The sequence below is a fragment of the Dreissena polymorpha genome, chromosome 4 (assembly GCF_020536995.1).
Source record: "Dreissena polymorpha isolate Duluth1 chromosome 4, UMN_Dpol_1.0, whole genome shotgun sequence".
Taxonomy (NCBI): Eukaryota; Metazoa; Mollusca; class Bivalvia; order Myida; family Dreissenidae; genus Dreissena; species Dreissena polymorpha.
The window spans coordinates 52,599,554-52,622,519 of NC_068358.1; the positions used below are offsets into that span (position 1 = coordinate 52,599,554).

General features: G+C 32.8%; 2 protein-coding genes across 4 annotated transcripts in view; both read right to left on the bottom strand.

Moving 5' to 3' along the window:
- Nucleotides 1-568: 568 nt before the first annotated feature.
- Nucleotides 569-7,096, bottom strand: LOC127876111 (uncharacterized). Of its 3 annotated transcripts, XM_052421046.1 has the most exons (6): nucleotides 7,015-7,083; nucleotides 6,167-6,270; nucleotides 5,578-5,775; nucleotides 5,107-5,298; nucleotides 2,021-2,160; nucleotides 569-835 (listed from the first exon to the last, which is right to left on the bottom strand). In XM_052421046.1, the coding sequence occupies exons 2-6, from the start codon at nucleotides 6,254-6,256 to the stop codon at nucleotides 799-801; spliced, it is 657 nt and encodes a 218-aa protein (XP_052277006.1). In that variant the 5' UTR covers nucleotides 6,257-6,270; nucleotides 7,015-7,083; the 3' UTR covers nucleotides 569-798. The 3 variants fall into 3 exon arrangements, with proteins under 3 accessions (XP_052277006.1, XP_052277007.1, XP_052277008.1); XM_052421047.1 differs by lacking the exon at nucleotides 5,578-5,775 and having other exon boundaries at nucleotides 7,015-7,096; XM_052421048.1 differs by lacking the exons at nucleotides 5,578-5,775; nucleotides 7,015-7,083 and having other exon boundaries at nucleotides 6,167-6,355.
- Nucleotides 7,097-10,626: 3,530 nt separating this feature from the next.
- Nucleotides 10,627-22,966, bottom strand: part of LOC127876121 (ganglioside GM2 activator-like) — an 88,418-nt gene continuing 76,078 nt past the window's right edge. The window contains exons 4-5 of the mRNA XM_052421065.1: nucleotides 10,951-11,093; nucleotides 10,627-10,672 (exon numbers count right to left, since the gene is read on the bottom strand). Coding sequence (XP_052277025.1) covers nucleotides 10,642-10,672; nucleotides 10,951-11,093 — 174 coding nt within the window. The 3' untranslated portion in view covers nucleotides 10,627-10,641. The remainder of the gene's footprint in view (nucleotides 10,673-10,950; nucleotides 11,094-22,966) is intronic.

The following is a 22,966-nucleotide window of genomic DNA, read 5'->3' on the forward strand; positions in this document are numbered from 1 at the left end:
TTTATGACATCCTTCTTCACGTGGACTTTGGTTTAAGATTTCCTTGTGAGCGACTCAAATATCAATGTCTTAAACAATTGTAGGGTCTAAGAGTCTATAGCAGTAACAAAAAAAAACGCAAATGTTTTCAATAATTTTTTTTAGGACGATACAATAATTAATTCGAACCATGAATAATAACGACCCTGTCAGTGAACAACTGAAACTTATGCTCATCTGAATCTCATGAACTTGCAATTGAATTGCACTTGCTTATACAGAATTGTGTATCATATGCTTTTATCCTGGTTTCATAACAGTACTTTGTAATAATTTTGTGTTTTGAAATATTTATTCAGCGTTTAGAAACAAAAAAAAATCAAGCAAAACCTAAACATGAAAATGGAATTTGGTATACGCATTCACTTGATCTTTTTCATATAGAATTATGTCGAACAGCGCAACGTGGTGATCTAAAGGAATTCAAGATGGCGACGCCCATGCCGAGACAAGTTGTTTTCGCCGTTTTATACCCTTTTTTACTTTTGTAATTTTTTTAAAAGTCGCTCACTTTTCAGCCATATCAGTATGAGAGTTATTAGCGTTTATTTCATTTTAATATTCGATCGACGTGAACACATTGCAACCGAGCACGAATAAGGTCGAAGAAACATTAATATGCCTGTTTAAATTCACTATTGTAATTGTTTCTAGTTCAATAATAATATTTGTTTATAAAAAGCTACAAAAGCTACATAAAAACAGTGATGGTATTGTAAATCCGACATCTTGTTGACCACGACACATTTACGATGACCTCTACGTTACATTAAAAACCTCGGGATCAGTCGCTTTCCTGAAAACAGTACAATAGCTTTGATACGAATAAGAATATGTTTGTAAACACGAGCTTTGTAAACTAAGTATATCCCACTATGATGAATAATTGAAGTTCCATGATGTTCATCACAGTTGACCTTCTAACCGTCATAATTCGGACAAGTAATACATTATATCGTACAATATTCAAATTTTGAAATAAATTATTAATTGAGCTATATACAAACAATAATAAGCTTAATATACACGTAATAAATCAACTCTACTAAAATAATATAATGTGATTTTGTTTAATATATTATATTTTTTTTCAATGGCTTGTACCAATGTTCTTAATACTATTTTTAAATGATTTGTCGATTGTGAGACCCCCAAAATTGAAACGGTGCTATTCACCACATGAACGGCATTTCGCTATGCAAATATAATGCCTGAGATGCACATGTTCTTTCACACATTACTAAGCCACACCATATAAAAGCAATTTAATGGAAATACAACAAGTCACATTTAATTTATGCTGAGAAAATTTAAAATCATTGAAAAATCCAGGTTTATTGTATGTATATGTTAATGCTTTGTTGAAATATAAATGCTTCATTTTCCTTGCGGAAAATTTGTCTTTTCCTTTAAGTTACAATAACGATAAGTATTTAGCATATATATCAGCACAATTCTACAATGTAGTACTTAGAAAATACAGAAAATATTTTATCAGTTGACATGTGTGCGATATCTTTCTCTTTTCAAAATTTTCAGAGGCGCGTGTTCTTTTCATGTGTTCGTTAACTTAACAGTTAAATAACTCAAACAGTTTGCTACGGTGGCATAGAGGGACATTCCCTCCTCTTTTTTAAGTTCACTTTTTTTTCTAAGTCGTGGCCACGAGTTAGCTCTGTTGTGACCAGTGGCCACGAGTTACTAAGTCGAGGCCACGAGATAGAAAAAGAGGAGTGTAAAACTAAATAAAAGAGGCTGACTAACTCGTTCCCTCGAGATAGCTATAATACTCTCCTCTTTTGTTTAATGCACCCCTCCTTTATTTACTGCACCACTCTTGTTTTAATTGCACGCCTCTTTTATTTAGTTTTGCAATCCTCTTTTTTCTATCTCGTGACCGCGACGAGATAGAAAAAAAGAGAAGTGCACTTTTTAAAAATGGAGTGAATGCCACCTCTATGCCACCGTAGTTTAAACATACCGCACTGAAAATTTGAATGAGCCGCATCCCAACGGTACTCCATTTTCTTTGATCTTTGCTATGATATTGAAATCTGCATGTAGTCGAAAGGGAAAATATACGTTTATTGCCAATTCTTCTCGCGGCATTATGTACGTCCCCTGGGAAAAACCAAATTGAAGAGTTTAATAATTTCTTAATTATTTTCTTTAAAATGATATCAATCCAATCGTACAATGTTAACAGTTTCTTGCAGCTGTAACAGATAGTAAACGTAATGACAGGCTTGCATTTTAGGAACACAACAGAACAGAACATTATTGTATTACACATAAACTTTACAGTTTCAAGTGTTAAACATAAAACAATAATACAATATACATTAATATAGCAAGTAGATTTTGCAGAAATGTTATCAAATAGTAATGGATGAATATTTCAGATATTTGAACAAAACTCGTTTTTTATCACATGTTAACAGTATATCTAGCTAAATATGGAAGCGTTTAAGAACATAGTTTCACGTTTTGTTTTGCATCATATTCAATAAAGTAAAACAGTAATTGTAATTTGGAGAAGCACAAAATAATACAATTCGAATCCAAACCACATATAATTTAAGTAGCAACTGCACAATTACGAATTACAATTAAACTTATAATTTACATTTATCAGTCTTTTATCAGTAAAATATAACAATGATTATAATTTCGAAAGAGCACAAACTAAATGTTTGAATCCCAATCACATATTTAAGTAGTAACGGCTTAATACAGGATTATGTGTATACTTTATGTTCATGCAATATAATCAGCATATAAAGTGAACAAAACATGCTCAAATTAAGTATATCACGCGATGCCATAATGTATTTATTATAAAGTAAACACGAGTTAAGTACTTGCATAACGTATCCTATGATGTCAAGATATTAATACACAGTTGAACATATTAACTAGTCATACATTTCTTGAGTGCTTCTGTAATGAGCTTTCCGAACTTATACTTTTTATTTTTATTTTCTGTAGTTAATAATTTTGTGAGTTTGAACCTACTAGGTTTGACTCTATAATACGTTTTAATGAAGTTTTCTCTGATTTGGGAAAATTGTGATCATTTAAAAAAATGTGGTATTCATCTTCAATCTACTTCATTGCTGTCATATAACTGGCAGATTCGCAAGTCTCTTTCAAATCTACCATATCTTCCAGTCTGTATTCTCAGCTTATGTGCACAGAGGCGTTATTTCGTAATCGCTGTTCTTAAATATTTTGAAAAGAAATAATAGTTTCTTAATATGATTAAAACGAATTTTTTAAAGCATTGTATACAATTAGTACCCTATTATCATCAATATCTCGTTCCCACTTTTGTTAGTATTCGTTGATAGCTCGATGTTTTGAACAAAGACAAAAAATGACCTTCATTGATTTGTGAATTATTAGACCACATATTATTAAATCCGCATTGAGATAGCAAGTCTTTAACCTTCCCGTACCAGTTCAATGTAGTATCTTTTAAGGCATACCGTCTTCCAAAATGGATCGTTATATAATATTTTCAATTTAAGCTATTTGCAACCAATATTTTAAAATACTTTCATACTTATTATAAGACAATGGCTATCTACTAAGTTCACCGTAAACGGCTACACTAGACTTTGATTTTCTGACACCAAGAACAGCTTTGCAGTATTTAAGTTGCAAATTTCCCAAATCGCCACACTTTGACAAACCCCAAATTTCATTTGAGTATGTGATAACTGAAGACACAAGTGCAAATAATAACTGCAAATCTACCTTGGATTTACAACTTTAAGTTTTCATGCTGGATAACAATAGGGTGAGTGCTTTAAAGCCCTTACCAGGCAAAGTGTTAGTATTGAAACTGATGTTCACTGTATAATTATGTGTTACACCTAGATCTATAACGTCGTTCACAATATCTTTGTTTTCGTTAACATATACCCACCGCTCATTACGTTTGGTGGCTCTTTGTTTGCGGAAAACAATAATTTTGGTTTTCTGTATGTTAAATTGCAAATACCAGGTACCGCAATATTCATATAAACGATTGATAGACAATAGTAGGTCTTCCGGCGTTTAACCTACTACAACCATATCGTCTTAAAATAGAAGAAGAATTAAACATGTCTTGTATATTCCCGCATTACGTCTAATTTGTTTAAAGATTTCAAGATTTCTACGAAAAGAGAAAACAAATCTATCGGCGATCTCCCCTGTCTTAGTCCTATTGCTAAATTGAACTACTATGAGTATGTGTTACAATGTCTTATACATGTTTTGACCAATTGGTACATACTGCTTATAATGCGCAATACTTTGCCGTCCAAATTGACTTAAATAACTTTAACCATAGTGCATTTAATATATAGACTCAAATCAACATTTCTTATCTACGAAGCAACAATACACTAGTGTATTTATATGTACACATTTTTGAATAATTAAATGGAGTATGAAAACTGCATCTATCGTTGACCTGCCTTTTCTGAACCCAAACTGCGCGTCAGAAATAACATCGTTAATTTCACTCCATGTTGTTATTCGTTGGTAGAGTACACATGTAAACATTTTTGCAAAGTTACTAAATAAGGTGATGCCTCTATAATTACTATGATCATATTCACCAGCCTTCTTATGTATGGTGATTATAATCCCTTCATTCCAAGCTAACGTGAACTCGGCCTATATTTAAATTCGTGTTAAATATCGTTGTAGCCCGTAAAAAAATTACCACAGGCTGCTATAACATATTCGTTTAGCCATTAATCTACGCCAAGCGATGTACATTTTTTAGGGTTATAGCTTTACTAACTTCATTACATGATATTGGGTAATGGAGGTCCCCTACATGTCGATAATACCCGAAAAGGGAGTTAGACAGTATATATAGATATATAATACGTTGTAAAATTGTCGAAGTCATGCTTTTATTTAAATTGTTCTGCATTATATTCCATATATTAAGATGTATTCACTTATACAACGTTTTAAGTGTTATTCAAAAAAGTTTCTTGTTGACAAAGAATTGTAAAATGTGCAAAACATGACATAAAAGTACAGTACGTACGTAATTTAGCGTACCTGTTCGAACGGGCATTGGCAATCCCATCCCTTAGGACCGCTGCCGTCGTCGAACAAGATGGGACAGATTGGTAAGTTCATCCATTTGTTGAGAATATAACATACGTCTGTCACGTGACAGAAGTCAAGTGGTAAGATCTGACAGAGTTCAGTGGTTGTGTTGTCTGCTGACAGAATGAACGAGTTGAGGAGCTGCAATAACAATAATGTTTCAATAACATGCCCAGGTATGGCAGTGAAGACTTGGATACCCATATATGATCGAACTATGAATTTATGAGAATAATCAATCGTTAAGATTTCTAGTCCTGTATCCTTCAGGCTTAGCCTTAACGTTTACATATTTCGTGATTGCAAAATGATTTCAGATCGTGTTATAATCGTCGGTCATTTGTTTAAACCTGCACGTGAATAATAAACATAATTTAACACTACATTTAAGACAACCCGATTATCTCATTAAGCGCACACCTCAAATTTCCCATTCTCATCGGACGGTACTTTTCTTGTCACGATAAAGTGACCCTGCACTTTGACTTTTGGTGGAACGGTGTTGTCATGTATGTCCGGATGTAGAATAATAGGACTGGGTGAAACGGTTAGGTTATAACCGTATACCACAGCTTCAGTTCTGTTGCAGTTTTCGAACGACGACATATTGGTTTTAACCTATTTCATAGTAAAAGTTGGCTTATTTAATAGTTTTTAAATAAGAAAACAAAACACCGGTGTAAACATTCATTCTGTTACTGTAAATCGAAAATGCTAATATTGAATTATTCGTATGACTTTATCTGAAAACATCCATTTGATAACTTGAATGGAATTCATAAAGATCATGCATATGTAAACGATTAGGCACATAATTTTTGCGTAAACAATAGAATAAACTTATTTTAAAACAGCACAATAATAAAATGTTAACATCCGAATTTGATAATACCAAATGAAATTACTTTTGTTCTTAAGCCATCAATTCAATTTAAACAGGATGAGACTAAGATTTAAATAAACCCAAATGTGTATATATTGTCATCGAACATAAGCACAGATAACATACCCAGTCATGCTGACTCTGAAGGCTTCTAACCGGAATACAGCATGCGATCCAAAAGTGTACACAGAACTTCCAAAATGAGAACCCAGCCATTGTAATAATTTCAACTAATTGTCATTTTAATGGAAGATAATGATTCTTTACACATTCACTTTTTACGGAATACCGTAAGTGCCATCGTGGTTACACATTAAAATCCAGAGGGAGACAATGCGATAGTGAGAAAGTACGATGGCGACAATGCGATAGTACGGTGGCGACAATGCGATGGTACGATGGCGACAATGCGACAATGCGACAGTACGATGACGACAATGCGACAGAGCGACAATACGATGGACCGTCGCCATTGTATTGTCGCACTGTCGCATGGTCGTCATTGACTGACGCATCGTCGTCTATTGCCTTACATCAATACCCAGTCTATAACTTAATAAGAACTTGATTTCATTATAACTGTAATCTCTTTCAAAGTACATCTTTATAAAGTCATCTATTTTGTTTCTGCAATAAGAATAGTTTGTGTACCGGGAGGCGATAGTCGACAATGCGATAGTACGATGGCGACAATTCAATAGTGCGATAATGCGATGACGACAGTGCGACAATACGATGGCGACATTGTGATAGTACGATGGCGACAATGCAACGGTGCGACTATACGATTGCGACAGTGCGAAAGTACGATGGCGAAAATGCGATAATACGATTACGACAGTACGATGACTATCGCATTGTCACCATCGTACTATCGCATTGTCGCCAGCGTACTATTGCATTGTCTTCATCGTACTATCGAACTATCGCATTGTTGCCCTCTGGATATTAATGTGTGACCACGATAGCCTAACTGTATTCCGTAACTTTTGCAATAAAATATTGGTGAGTTTCAATTTCTCTATAAATGCTTGAATACGTCCGCATGGTAGCACGCGTTGTTTGTTTGTTTTGTTATTTAAGTATTGAAGAAGGAAGTTTTTTTAATATTCTAAATACGCATCATATATAATAGATTGAGTTGAAAGATAAACTTAACAGCAAATATTTTACAGGTTAACTTGTATCATCACCAGATCGTTGTGCTTCGTGCGTTGTACAGCGTGCGCGTGTGTATCAACTTGTAGATTGTTATTTCTCAAAGAGGCCACCATTTTGGTTCAATTCGATGAAACTAGGTTATACTTTGCAAATAATACGTTAGGGTTAAGGAGAGATTTCTGTAATATGGATAGAAAGATAGATAGATAGATAGATAGATAGATAGATAGATAGATAGATAGATAGATAGATAGATAGATAGATAGATAGATAGATAGATAGATAGATAGATAGATAGATAGATAGATAGATAGATAGATAGATAGATAGATAGATAGATAGATAGATAGATAGATAGATAGATAGATAGATAGATAGATAGATAGATAGATAGATAGATAGATAGATAGATAGATAGATAGATAGATAGATAGATAGATAGATAGATAGATAGATAGATAGATAGATAGATAGATAGATAGATAGATAGATAGATAGATAGATAGATAGATAGATAGATAGATAGATAGATAGATAGATAGATAGATAGATAGATAGATAGATAGATAGATAGATAGATAGATAGATAGATAGATAGATAGATAGATAGATAGATAGATAGATAGATAGATAGATAGATAGATAGATAGATAGATAGATAGATAGATAGATAGATAGATAGATAGATAGATAGATAGATAGATAGATAGATAGATAGATAGATAGATAGATAGATAGATAGATAGATAGATAGATAGATAGCTAGATAGATAGATAGATAGATAGATAGATAGATAGATAGATAGATAGATAGATAGATAGATAGATAGATAGATAGATAGATAGATAGATAGATAGATAGATAGATAGATAGATTGTGGGTGGGTGATTGGATGGATGGATGGATGGATGGATGGATGGATGGATGGATGGATGGATGGATGGATGGATGGATGGATGGATGGATGGATGGATGGACGGCGGACGCACGACGGAGGGACAGACAGACAGACGGACAGACGGACAGACAGACAGACAGACAGACAGACAGACAGACAGACAGACAGACAGACAGACAGACAGACAGACAGACAGACAGACAGATAGATAGATAGATCGATAGATACATGATAATGATAAATGATAAAATAACAGATAAAGATGTATGTACAAAGGATTTTTATCGTTTGAGAATATGTAGAGAAAACAAAAATCGTTTTTTTTTGGAAAACGTTAATTTGCAATTTAATAAAAAAGTACTTTCACGAGCGGTGAGTGAATGTATCAGGCAACAAACTTTTTTTGTATCGCAGTAACTGTCAACCAAATACATGGATATAATTTGTTTAACGGCTGATAATGAATTAATTTCCCTGTTTCGTGGTAGATGCAAAGGTTTTTCACTATTAAATGATTTATTGACAAAATCTTTTGTCATTTGGTCGAAATCAACATGTGTCTGCCCGTACAGATGTTTCAAATAATGTTGCTTGTATATAAATTGTTCGTACGTAATCCATAACAGTAAATTCATGTAAATAGGTTTTGTTGACACGCTTTTTATGTAAACAATATATCCCTTAGGACGAAATCAAAGTACTGACAATACTGGTGTGACGATGCTTTCGAAGAGGATGGATATAAAAGCATCAATTCAAGTTTATCTACATCACCACAATTGTGTATGTGGGTACGAAAATTTTGGGTACAAAACAAATTTGGTACAAACAAATGATGCCAATTAAAAAAATTGGTACGAAAAAAAATTTGACAACGAAAAAAAAATTGGGTACGAAAAACAATTGGGTACGAAAAAAATATTTGGGGTACGGGAAGTAGTACCCGTGGGGAACTTGACCCATTTAGCGAAACTGTGAGGCGGGTTACATTCTCGATCAAATCTAAAAATAACTACATTTGGGGTTTTCCCAGCGTCAAAGCGTTTGAAGTGCCACCTGGCAGTTTCGTGTCTGGTTCCTGTCCCGAACCTCTCTATAAATTTGAAAGAGGACGAGAACAAACTGGGTTTACCTTCATCAATGAAAATCAGCGAGGTATGCCGATTGAGAAAATTTAGCTAACTCAATCGGACTGGCTCGGTTACATAGGTGGCCATTAGGAAGAATTTTTTCACGGTATGATAACTTAGACGAGCTGCTTCGCTGAAGCAGCATCGTCAGTAACAACCAAGCAGAGTTTCACATAAGCAGTTGTTGTCCATTTGGAAAACGGACTGTATTTGCCATAAAACAGTCTAATAGGGGATCGATCAAGTATACTTTAACTGCCTTCATTACATGTGTTTTTCTGTCCGCCTGTTTCAAAATTAAGTGGTTTAGTAATGCTTGTAAAATGGGAAACGCCAATGTCGAGAGGTCATGGTAACGCCTTATATTGTTTTTTCTTGCGCCTCAATATGAACTGAAAATTGGTGACCTTTTGATGATTCGCATCAATTGCGTTATTTGCATATGTCCATCATTAAGTCGCATAATGTTATACAACTATGAGTGAGATTAATACTAAGGCCATGTTTGACCTGAGTAGTTGGTAAGGCATCAACATTAATTTATTTAACAAAATGACTTAAGTCATTTCTGCTTCTTTCTTAGTTTTATGATGTTTCGCCATGTTCAACAGTTTTTCGTATCAGTTTACCTACTCGCTCTTTTCTGGTATACAAAAACAAATTAAACATGCTTTGTGCGAATATTTTATATTTTCTCTTTAATTCTTATATATAATTATTATTTAAATAACAGAGGTAGGGGCTAGAATTGTCGTAGAAAGTATTTCAGATCGTAGATCCAACCCGCTATACATCTCTCGAAAATATGAGCTGTGTTTACTTTGAAAACAATGGAGTTCACAAAACGAAAAAGTAAAACGAATAGAGCTTCAGCTTACTCGAGTTACTTGCAAATTTTGCTAATGGTTCACAATGCACAAAGGTTTAAAAACATTTTGATTTGAAATATTATAAAACATTAAATTTATTTTGTTTAAAAAACAATATATGTTTTTCATCCGCATAATCTTGAAGTGAGGCACGGGAAATTTTAAAATATACATGTCATTTTTAATAAAAAAAAAAAAAATCGATTTATCTAAGAACATGCTACATTGCAATAATAACAACAATGACGCGACGTATATATTTGTTGCACGTCGCAAGAGTGTATGCGTTTTGCATAACGGGGCCATGTATATGCGGAAAATATCCCACATAGATTTTAACGCTTAATGTCTATATGGCGTCAGAAGGGTAGTTGAGTCTGGAACGAACATACGCTTTAAGCTTAACAACAAAGGTAAAGAACAAAGAAGTTGACTCCGGACGATGTTGATTAAGATTCAGATTTAAAATATTCTACTATTAGACTCAATCTCAATGAATGTCAATATTAACAGTTCAGTGTTGAGTTCATGCAGTATATCTTCTAGGTACCGTTGAAGTCTTCAACTCGTTTCCTGAAACATCAACTCAACTTATACCAATGGCGTCACAGTTCGAAAAACACATACGAGAATTCCGTATTACATGTCTTTAATTTAAAGTCATGTCTTCAGAATTAAGTGAAGTGCTTCATAGTAACGCAACTCTTTAAAGATGTTTCATAGGTGATGTAGTATGACCATATAATGCGATACAAACATTTACACATGCAAATACTGTAGGGAAGCTTATGTATTCTATGCATATTCTACACAGTGATTATTTTTGCTTTAAGTACAAGAGACGCTCTTACCTTACTAATAACTCAAATGAAAAGCAGCCTACGGGTACGCCATTTTCTTTGATTTTCACAATGACCTTGAAGTCTGCACGTAGTCGGAAAGGTATAATAAAATCGTTCGCAGTGTATTGTAGATTCGGCATAATGTATGTTCCCTGTAAAAATAGAAAATCGTTTTATCTTATTTAGGTGCGTATATTTTATTCGATATGTAGTTAACTATCATTTTAGTTTTTTTTTCATAATACTGATAACTATACAGTCTTCGAATGTGACAAATACTCAATTAAAACAGTTTGAAAACTAAAGTTTTATTGAACGTTATCTGAAAATTGTGATCGCTACTACATGATCATCAAATTCAAACAAATTTGTTAAGTTGATTTATTGAATGAATTGCCAAAATAAAAGAGAACATAACACTGCATCAAATAGTGTGACAAACAAGCAAATAACGTGTTTGCATATCTACATAGTATTAAAAACATTTCCATAAAGTTTCGTTTAAAGAAAACTGTTTGCGACACAAAGTACAAACGTACACTGGTGTTAAAGGAGCCTTTTCAGGTTTTGGTGTATTGACAAAATTAAAGAAACAATTGTTGCAGTTTCGCACATTTTCGTTGTAGTTATGATATTTGTAAGGAAACGGTAATACTGAACATTTACCATATATCCATATGCATCTTTAGACGATTTAAAACCCGAAAATTATAAAACATTGCAACACAAAACGATTGAGCAATTTGGAGAGTTCTGTTGTTGTCGTTATATTTGCTGATACTACGAGGATTACATATAAAATATATAATTCATCTTTTATTGCGTGAGCATGGATGGCCGAGTGGTCTAAGCGATAGACTTTTACTCCAGGGGTCAGTGGTTCGAGCCCATTTGAGGGTTACTTTTTATCTTTCTTGAAGTTATTATTGGTTTTTTACTGGATCTTTTTATATCGAATGTTTACATTTACCAATATAAAGCATTTAACGACAAACTTCAATACATGCCAAAATCTGTGAAAAGGCCCCTTTAAGTATCTACAATTCGCCTAAATTCAAGGACATTAATCTGCACAAACTATCGCGACGTCATATTACGAGCTAGATACGTCAGTCCATGGATTTGTGTGTGTAGACTTAATACGTTTAATACTAACAACAACCAGACACATCTTGTGTATCATCGCGTTTGATTACCCAAGTTACTTATACTTTGCAAAGGGCCAAATTTCCATGGTAACCTGTACAAACGATAAACGGTCGCTTGATTCGAACTTTAGAGACCCCCCCCCCCCTACATAAAATTAATAAGCAAAGAAACCATGTGGACTGCAAAATAAATGCTTATTAGAGCCGCGCATTGGGTAAGCGAGGCTGAACGCATGCAACTTAAGTCCGCACAGGGTATTTTGGGACGACACTTTTCGCCTCAACTGGATTTTCACTAAGAAGAGACTACCTTTAAATAAAAAATAGCATAAAAGCAGAAAGTGTCGTCCTTATGCATTCCACTGAGGTTTATCCGGGACGACTTTTTACGCAGATACTTTAAGATCAATTTTCCCAGAGCGTGGCTTATTACTCCGAGGACCAGACTAGAGGAGAGAGACGTCAGACAACAGGGTATACTTACTGGTTGGAAAGGGCAGAGGCAGTTCCATGGTGTTGGTGTAGTGTCGTTGTGGAACAGGATTGGACAAAACGGTATATGCGAAAACTTATCTCTGAGTATCTTACAGACGTCAGCCACGTGACAGAAGTCTAGTGGTAAGATCTGACATAGTTATGTGGTGGTGTTGTCAGCCGACAGCACGAAAGAGTTCAGGAACTTAAAAAAGCCATACAAAAGATTATTGATCAAAACTGTATGCAAATAACCCTTATGCAACATATGGTTGCAAGGTAGACACGAAATTCATCATACTTATGCGGCAAAAAACGACGATACAACTATTAAGTAAGAAAAAACAATCAAACTATTCGTACACGTTTGTTTTAAATTATGATTAAATATAAAGAAGTGAAACTCCAGCTGCTGGAGCAGTATTGAATTTTCATTAAAAACAATTAGTTGGTCCTTTATTTAAGGCAAGTGACCGATTGCCCAAACAGTACAAAACAGCACAATACAGCACAATACAAACCAACATAAACACAAAATATGAATAAAGCTGGGGTCACCGCCTTGGAACGGTCAATGCAAAGCATTGGGGGTTTAAACCTGGTTATAGAGCGCTCAACCTCACACTTGGCCCAGCAATATTCATAATACATTTAAGTGTAAATAAAATTTAACGTCATAGCATTGTAGCTCAAATTAAACAATAATAAAAGGGAATTAAAACGCATTCAATTTAATTACTATTTAATTACTCAATTGCATTGAAGATACAAGAGTAAAGCATGATTAAATATAGATTTCAATAAACGGTCTAGCTTTCAATTTTGCATTTCAGCAACAGTATATTTTAAATCAAAGTCTTCATAAGTATTCAAGCAATGACAGCGTCGCCGTGGCTAGTGGTTATGGTCTCCACCTAGCGACCGGGGGGTCAAAGATTACATCCCCACTGTGGAAGCGTTCATTCGATCCCCTCAAAGAAACCATATACCTGTCCTACACAGGAAGTGGACTCGAGAGCGTCGATCTCAATGAACCTGAGGCAGTCCATGCAGTCAAAATTAAATAAATAAGCTTGAAATACGCAATCATACTCCAATGTATCGTTTACATCAATTCTTACCTCAATCCGTTCGTTGTCGTGAGATGACATTGTCCTCAAAACCGTCATCCGTCCGTAGAAAGTGATAGTTGGGCCGATATTGTAGTCGATCTTCGGGTAAAGTACGAGGGACAATATAATTATGTGGGCATCTAGAAGATGATGCACATAATTGCAGCCAATGTTAACAAGGCAAGCTATCTTTGTTAACTTGTATGAGTAAAACGTAGCCTTTAAGAACGCAAATAATGAAAACTAAAAACGAGATGTTTCCATTAGGATATTAACTAATTAAACTGCAAGTAAACACTCATTGATAAATACCCAGACATAAGCAGTTCAAAACAAGGAGCTGGGATGCTGAATTTCAATTGAAGTCGGGCGTTGTTTTCACAAAACTCCTTAGCACAATTTTCATCAAACTCGTTTAAAAGAAAATAGCATTCAATTGATGGTATGAAAATAACACACATTATTCGTAATTTAAAGCGTGTGCACTCTATTTGTTCGTTTAACGGATCATTATTTTGATGTGCTTATTATTTGAAATTACAGATACAATTCCTGAATACAAATTATTGCTTAACTGAAATTATGCAATGCGATGATTAACATTTACTTAAATGATAGTAAGTAAAACCTTATTTTATGTAAATAAATCAATACAGTTTACTCGGCTTAAAGTTTCGCCTATTTTGCCGTTGCCATTTAAGCATTACAGTGTAAGCACGGAATGTAAGACGGTAAAGTTAAGACAGGACATTTCCCAGTACGAACAAACAATGCTGAAACGTGATTGTTTGAGCTCGCATTCTTGACCAATAAAAAACCAGTTGTCTCCATTTAGCATATGAGCGAAACATTTAAAGTACATAAAAATCAATAGAATCGAAAATACCACTACCCTTTTTTTCTTAAAAACTCAGTGCTACAAAACTTTTATATGTAAATTACAACTGTCCGATATGCACATTTTATTGACTGAATGTTCACGTGATTATTCCTGCATAATACTCGTATCAAAATTAATTTTGTATACAACGCTCTATTTTGAATATGAGAATATTGTGATGCCAACATAACTATTAAAAAACGAAATCTCGATTTGTTGTCGGAAAAAGGCAATTAATATGTATATTGTTAAGTCCTATACACTGAATAACGTTTTCGACCTTGACCCTATGTTTTAGTTAACGCTGTTTTCTTATAGGATATTAAACATCGTTTTTATACTAGAGGAAATCAAAACATGTACATAACGTGTTGTCGTAACTACAGCTACAAAACAATAGGTAGAACTTTAATTATTTATCACTAAACACCAAATACTCTAAACTGTGAGTTGAGTGTATTATGAAGTGTGACTTTTGATAAAAGCACGTGTCCAACATACAGAACAAAATATTTATATGAAATATAATATATTTATAATGTATAATTACAGGACATAATATTAAGACATGTGATGGTTTTAACTTACCTCGCCAACGTTTAGTTATTTCTTTATATGAATGAAATCCATGAAATGTGTAACGGACACATAAACCAGATTAAATAAATGTAGGTTATCATTGCCTTGCAATTTAAGTTTGTGTCCTGAACAAATTGGGGCATCTACAGACTAAGTCCACTAAGCTCCATAGGTATTGATTTTAATTGCACACAACACTGCAGGAATTACAGTTGTAACTTCACGGGACAGTGCACGTTAAACAGCGTGTCTGAGCACACGACGATTAGTTGCTTCTGTTTTAAATACATTCATTCTGTATAAGGTACTTAAATGTAATTTGATTATCAGCAATTAGATACTGCTAGTTAAACAAATAAATGTGTATGATGATAAAATAAACATAACATTAGTACTATAACGGTTTTCCTAGAGAACTATATGTTTTATAGGATAAATTTCAAATTTGCAAATAAATAATGGCTGTTCTTCGTATGCATGACTGTTTAAATCGTTTGATTATATATCCATTAATGTTGCCTTACAATAAAACAAGCATTCCCCTCTGTATTTAATATGGAATTGGTTTTAAGATTCGAACTTGTAAGATTATATTTAACGTGTATCACCTTCTGATAACCGTTCTAAGGTTAAGACCGTGCAAAGAAGAAGACAGCAAATATACGAAGATAAAAACCACGCACTTCAGTTACGGAATCGCCTATTGGTATTGAACTATGGCCGTGAGCCTATTTAAAACGTTTAAAAGCCACGATACATTTTTTAAATTGCATTTCTTCAGATAATTGTAAATACGTTTGTTCTTTACCTAAACCAACAATTGGTTCTGCATGTTTCGAGTAATGTGTGGTAAGTTAAATGAGTGAAACACATGCTACATATATACGTGTTGTCTTTTTGTTGCTGACGTTTAATGGGTATGTATATTGGTCTCGATTCTGCAAATAAATCCCACTTACTTTCCAAACAGTCCGTCATCTTGATGTGAATTATAAACAATTATTTAATAAAAACTGATCAGAAATTATTTCTGAAACTGCGTTCTAGAAGGAAACCCTGAAAAATATAGCGTTTTTCATGCACTTGGTTTTATTGCAACATGCACACGTCTTCACATAAAACTTAACTTAAATTACTGCATATAACTCAGTTTCACGCCTTCACTGACTGAAAACGCTGGAATACAAAAGAGAGAAGTAAATACACAACTTCTTGGTTTACCATCCAAAGATATATTAAATCAACAACATAAAATAACCACTTTAAGAGGAAAACCTCACTCTTATAAACATGTCAAACTTGAATATTGAATCTCATAAATGTGCATGAATGCAGTTCATATCACTTTATCCTAGTGATTGCAGCGAGTGTATGAATATTGTTGAAATAAGCACTGAATAATCAGTTGATATTATATACCGGTGTAATTAAAATTGCACAGATTTATGGTGATAGCATTTGACTAAAATTTTTACATGAGAAAACGAAAGCACTATTTAAAGGGATCTTTTCACGCTTTGGTAAATTGACAAAATTGAAAAAAGTTGTTTCAGATTCGCACATTTTCGTTTTAGTTATGATATTTGTGAGGAAACAGTAATACTGAACATTTACCATGGTCTAATATAGCCATTATATGCATCTTTTGACGATTTTAAAACCTAAAAATTATAAAGCGTTGCAACGCGAAACGATTGAATAATTTGGAGAGTTCTGTTTTTGTCGTTAAATTTTGTGAAACTACGAAGATTGCTTATATAAGGTATAAAATACGGCAAGCGTGTGTTCTCGGCGAAATAGCTCAGTAGGCTAAAGCGTTTTTACTTCAGGACTCTGGCAGGACTCCAGGGGTCACTGGTTCGAAACCTGCTCCGGGCAATGTTCTTTTCCTTTTTTTAATTTTATTCTTGATTTTTTACTGGAGCTTTTACGATCCAATGTTTACATTTATCAATATAAAGCATTTAATGAATAAGTTAAAAAATGCCAAAATCTGTGAAAAGGCCCCTTTAACACTGAAACCCCAAAGGCATCATCAGGAGAGAAACTCAAGCGAGCAATGGAAAATACAAGACAGAAACACTACATACGATACAAATTGCGATCATTCTGATCAAACTGACACAAATGTAAACTATCGCATACATTTAAACTCTTCAGTTAATTTTAAAAAAGTGAATCTGTTTTTGAGCAACAGTCTGATTAACAACAACACACGTTCGTAACCACGTTGGTGAAAATAGATCGCCAATAAAATATTGGTTCCAGACACATCTATCACATAGTTCATTACTAATTCATCTCGCACAGAGAATCAGTGAAACCTCAGATTATATTTTAGCCATTTAATTTTATATTGGATTTATTTAACATTTTAAGGGCAATTGATTAAGTTATACAATGGGTGACCAACTAAGCTGACTGTAAGTGCAAATGACAAATTTCAGAGCTTCTTTAAAACAATATCGGTATTAGGGTATTAGGGTTATACTCGTCTTTCATAGCAGTTATTCGACTCTTAACTCAATACTTCTTTAATGGAATATAAATTGTATGTGAACACATATCAATGAATACGAGAAGTAGTAGTAGCTGCAACTATTTAAGCCAATTTATGTAAATCATAGTGTCTAAAATATATTGTCGTAATCTTAGAAAAAAACACTCAACACACATTTAAAAACTCTAATAGACGTGCGAACCCTAGGTCTGCCTCACTTCATATCAATTTAGAACACTATCAGTAACAGATTATTATCTATCTATTATTAAACTTAAAAATGATATAATTGTTCAAAGCTGAATTGCTAAATGAAACTAATCGGTTACTTATAACTTTTGACAAATGAAGACACTATTACTATTGGGTTTTATTGCGAAGTTTGCAAAGCTAATGTCAAAGTTAGTGCACGTATTTGTGGTTTTAATTCATATCAATATATTTGCATTATTGGACATGTAATCAATGTATTCGATATTTTTTGGGATTCATGTATAGATTCATCACTATGATGCACTTTTTACTGTAAAAGGGGAGATAATTACAAGAATAAATTATATTTTGAAAACACTAACCCCGTTAAGGTCTATCACTTACTATAAAATGTGGGCTAGAACATCTAAATATGGGAAACAATTATATAAATAAAACATGGTAGATATAGATGTATGTACAATTTAAATTACAATAACACACGCTGTTATGCAAGTTAAGAATCCGTGTAACTTAAAAAAGCAAAATTTCTAAATGATACGTGTACTACGACGGTGTCATATTTAAATAAGTTTAATATTATATCTGACATATGTAAGAATCTCAGTTTAATACAATACGTCTATCAATTTTAGTTGTTAATTGTAACGGATAATATAGAAACGTCTAGCTGATAATTGTAATTAAAATGTTATGCAATTTTCGTATGAAATATCTTCCCATCCAAATGCAATATGAATTGAAAGAATATATTCTTTATGTTTATGTTGTGGTGAACAGAACACACTTATTGGCGCATCGAACTAATAAATAACACAAGGATATAGATCTAAGCATTCACGAGCCCAAACATTTCTCGGGCGTATCCTGTATGAAAATAGAGCTAACCTCTTACCTCTAATTAAACCTCAATAATGTCATTCTGCATAGTTTGTTACTTGTATGACAGGTTGTGGAAGAATCCTGGACTTGATATTTTATGTATGCAATACATACGAGTATAAACGTTATAAACTGGCATAAACCGTTGCATTCGTCAACACATTACTTTCCTATAAACAAAAAGTACAACAATAGTAAGAAAAATCATCATTTAGTAGAATAACGTTAAGTCCTAAAACGCGCATACTAACTCATAGCTTACATAACACGAATACAGGACATATAAATACTTACAAGTTAAGACAGAAGTCAAATTAAGCATTTCATGATACATTAATTAAACATGATTTGATTTATTTTTTTCTCAAAGATAACGCAAGTGACAATTGAAAAATAGTTATACTCAAATTTCCTTTTTTAAATTTCTTTTTTCATTTTTTAAGTATGACGTCATATATATATCGCATGGTTACGACCGTATTACAATTAGCACTCATTTGCAGAATCTGACGAAAACATCTTTTTGTGATAATTTAAATCTAAACAATTCGCTAAATAGTAAACACATAATAATATACATCGACAGTGTGCTTGTCTTTCTTTATTGTGTAATTTTTTTTTTTTTTTTTTTTTTTTTTTTTTTTTTTCATTTTTTTTTATATTCAATATCATACATACATTGTAAACATGTTTATGATTATACAATATAGTGATTGTACAAAGCAATAAAGTTCAGACATGTTTTACAAGATATGCCTATATATATATTTTTTTTTTGGAGAGAAAAGAAAAGAACAACAGAGGAATAGTTATGAAAAATGATGAGTTGTATAAAGTCGGAAGAAAACATACTGGACTTGTGTGTTTTGTTGTATATTCACAATGATCTTGTCAGATAGAAAAATTAAAATTAAAAACAATAAACAAAACTATTTTAGAGAGAAAAACTAACATTAGAGTGAAATGTGTATAAGTGGACAAAACATTATGAGAATTTAATCCGATTCCATTTTTGTTCAAAGATTTGTAATGTGTCATTACTGAGGGCTATTTCTTTCTCAATCTGGATTTTTAGTTTAAGACTATGGACAAAGCAATTAAAATTTGGTACTTGTTTTTTGTACTTCATGTTTAAGATAACATATTTCATCAATATGACCATAAAATTCACAATATTATTACAGTCTAATGATTTCAATGAGTTAATTCCGAAACTTACATTTAAGAAAGATAGTTTAACGTTTAGTTGATGTTGTTCAAGAAAAGATATTAATTGATTCCAAATAGGCTGGATGTGTTTGCACTCCCAAAAAAGATGTTCTATAGTTTCGATGTTTTCACTGCAGAAGTCACACAGACTTGAGTTAGATAATTTGCACTTAAAGAGATATTTATTTGTAGCTATAATTCTATGGATGTATTTATATTGAAAATTTCTCAGCGTGCTTTCAATAGTTGCTTTATATGGCATGGTAAATATGTGTTTCCAATTAAGTTCATTTTCTCCAAAGAGGACTTGCCATTTATTTTGGATTTTGGAGTTTTCTGTAGGGTTTCTAATTTGTATTGTGTAAAATATTTTATTTGCTTTGTTTTTTCTTCCAAGTATGTTTTCTACAAATGTTGTTTGAGTACATGGTGTATTGTTTGTATTGATTTCAGATTTAATATGTATGGGTATGCTTTTGATTAGTGTGTAGTACTTCAGAAAACTATTTGAAGGTATTCCGTATATGTAGCATATATTATCAAAAGAGTAGAAATCCCTAATTCTGTAGTCATATAATTGGTCGACATATTTAATGCTTCGTTCAAACCAGTCTTTATAGAAAAAGGTCTTATTGTTTGAAGTTATGTCTTTATTGTTCCATAAAATTGTTTTACTGCTGGTTTGGGTTTCTAAGTTATGAGTGACATCACTCCACGCTGATAGAACATCAGACAAAAATATGTTTTCGTTTGCAATTTCATGTAAGATAGTATTGCTGATGTTACATTCAAAGATTAAGGAGTCACCATATTTTTTTAGGATTTTCTGGTAGAATAATTTCCATTTACTCGTATTGGTATTATCTAGGTATCTTTTAACCCAGCTGCATTTGATTGCATTCAAGAATGAGTCAATGTTCGTTAATTGGATGCCTCCATTTTCTACAGATTGAATTAACTGAGTTCTTTTTATTTTATCAGGCTTACCGTCCCATATGAAATTAAATATTGCTGATTTTATATCGTTAATAACATCATTTGGTGGATTTGGGAGAACTGTTAAAACATATATTAATTTAGGAAGTGCAAACGTTTTCAATACTGTGTTTTTTCCGATAAGTGTAAGTTTACGATGATGCCATGATTTTAAGCAGTTTTTAAAATTCTGTAATTTAGGTAGTATGTTTTTAAGAACTGTATCCTTTTCATTATTTGTGAAAGTAATTCCTAGCGTTGTGGCTTCATCGGATGTCCAATTAAATTTCATTTCTTTTTTGTATTGAACATTGCTTTGTTTGAATTTACCTACTCGTAGCACAGTACATTTACTTTTGTTTAGTTTAAGACCCGATGTCATTCCGTAAAGGGTTAGCGACTCTATTAGGTTATGGAAAGAATCGTAATTGTCATTTAAGAAATAAGTTGCATCGTCAGCAAATAGGGATTGTTTGATTTCTTCGTCAGGTTCTAGTGATATGCCTTTTATGTGTTTATTTGATTGGATGTGATGTGATAGATACTCGATGCAAATAATAAATAGCGATGATGAGAGTGGACATCCTTGTCGAACCCCTCGTTCGATGTTAAAACTGTTTGAAAAGAAGCCATTATTAATGATTATACTGTTAATATCGGTATAGAATAGTTTGACCCATTGAATAAGACTTTCACCAAAGTTCATATTTTCTAAGCAAGAGAACATAAATGAATGATCAAGCGAATCGAATGCCTTTTCAAAGTCTGCAAAGAATATTAGACCAGGATTATTTGAATCGTTGAAATAGTTTATGCATTCTTGGATAAGACGAACGTTTTCACCAATGTAACGTCCTTTTATGAAACCAGATTGAGATTTTGAAATGATTGATGGTAATATTTTTTTAATTCTGTTTGCTATACTTTTAGTTGCAATTTTATAATCATTGTTCAGTAAACTAATCGGGCGCCAGTTTGATAAGGGTTCTAAGTTTTTTCCGGGTTTTGGAATAAGTGATATAATACCTTGTCTTTGTAGCGTAGTTAAGTTTTCGTTGTTAAATGAATAGTTAAGTGAATTAATTAGATGTGTTTTTATATCATTCCAGAATATTTTATAAAATTCGATTGTGATGCCATCAGATCCTGGGCTTTTGTTATTTTGCATTTCTTATAGTGCTAATCCACATTCATATTCATTAAGCAATCCGTCGCACAGTTGTGTTTCCTCCTGGTTTAAAGCGTGATGTGTATTTTTAAAAAGGGTGTTATTTTCAACATTTTTTCGTTTATAGAGGGTTTCGAAAAATAAACGTTGTTCTTCTAGTATTTGAATTCTGTTTGTTATATCTTTGCCATTGACTACTAATTTGTGTACAGTTTTTTGTTCACTTCTACGTTTTTCAATGTTTGCGAAATATTTTGTATTTTTTTCATTGTGTTCAACATGCTGTGCACGCGCTCTTAGTATTATTCCATTGAGATGTGTATGATAGATTCCATCTAATATTTGTTTTTTTAATGTTATTTCGTTTTCAATGTCGGTGGTATCTTTTGTGTTTGTTTGATGCAATTGTTTTTCAAGTGTTTCAATGGTTTTGATGGTTTCGGTTTCAAGTTTGTGTGTTTCTTTTTGTTTAAATGATGTGTATCTAATTGTTGTGTTACGTATATTTCCTTTAATTACTTCCCATAAGGTGTTTGGGTTTGCGTCTTTATTATTTTGAACTGTATTTAATATTTCCTGTTTTATTTGTGTTTGATATTGTGTATCTAATAAGATGCTGTTGTTAATTTTAAAGTATCCTGGGCCTCTTTCAGGTTGTATGTTGTGCAGTTTAAGTTCAACTAGAGAGTGGTCAGTCATGAATCCTGGTTTTATGTTACATGTGTCAATTATATTGCAAAGAGATTCAGATATTAAAAAATAGTCTAATCTACAAAATATTGTTGGTTTTGTGTTTGAGTGCCAGGTGAATTTGCTTTCGTTTGGGTATATTGTACGCCAGATATCTATCATATTGTAGTTTTCAATTATGTTATTTAATATGTT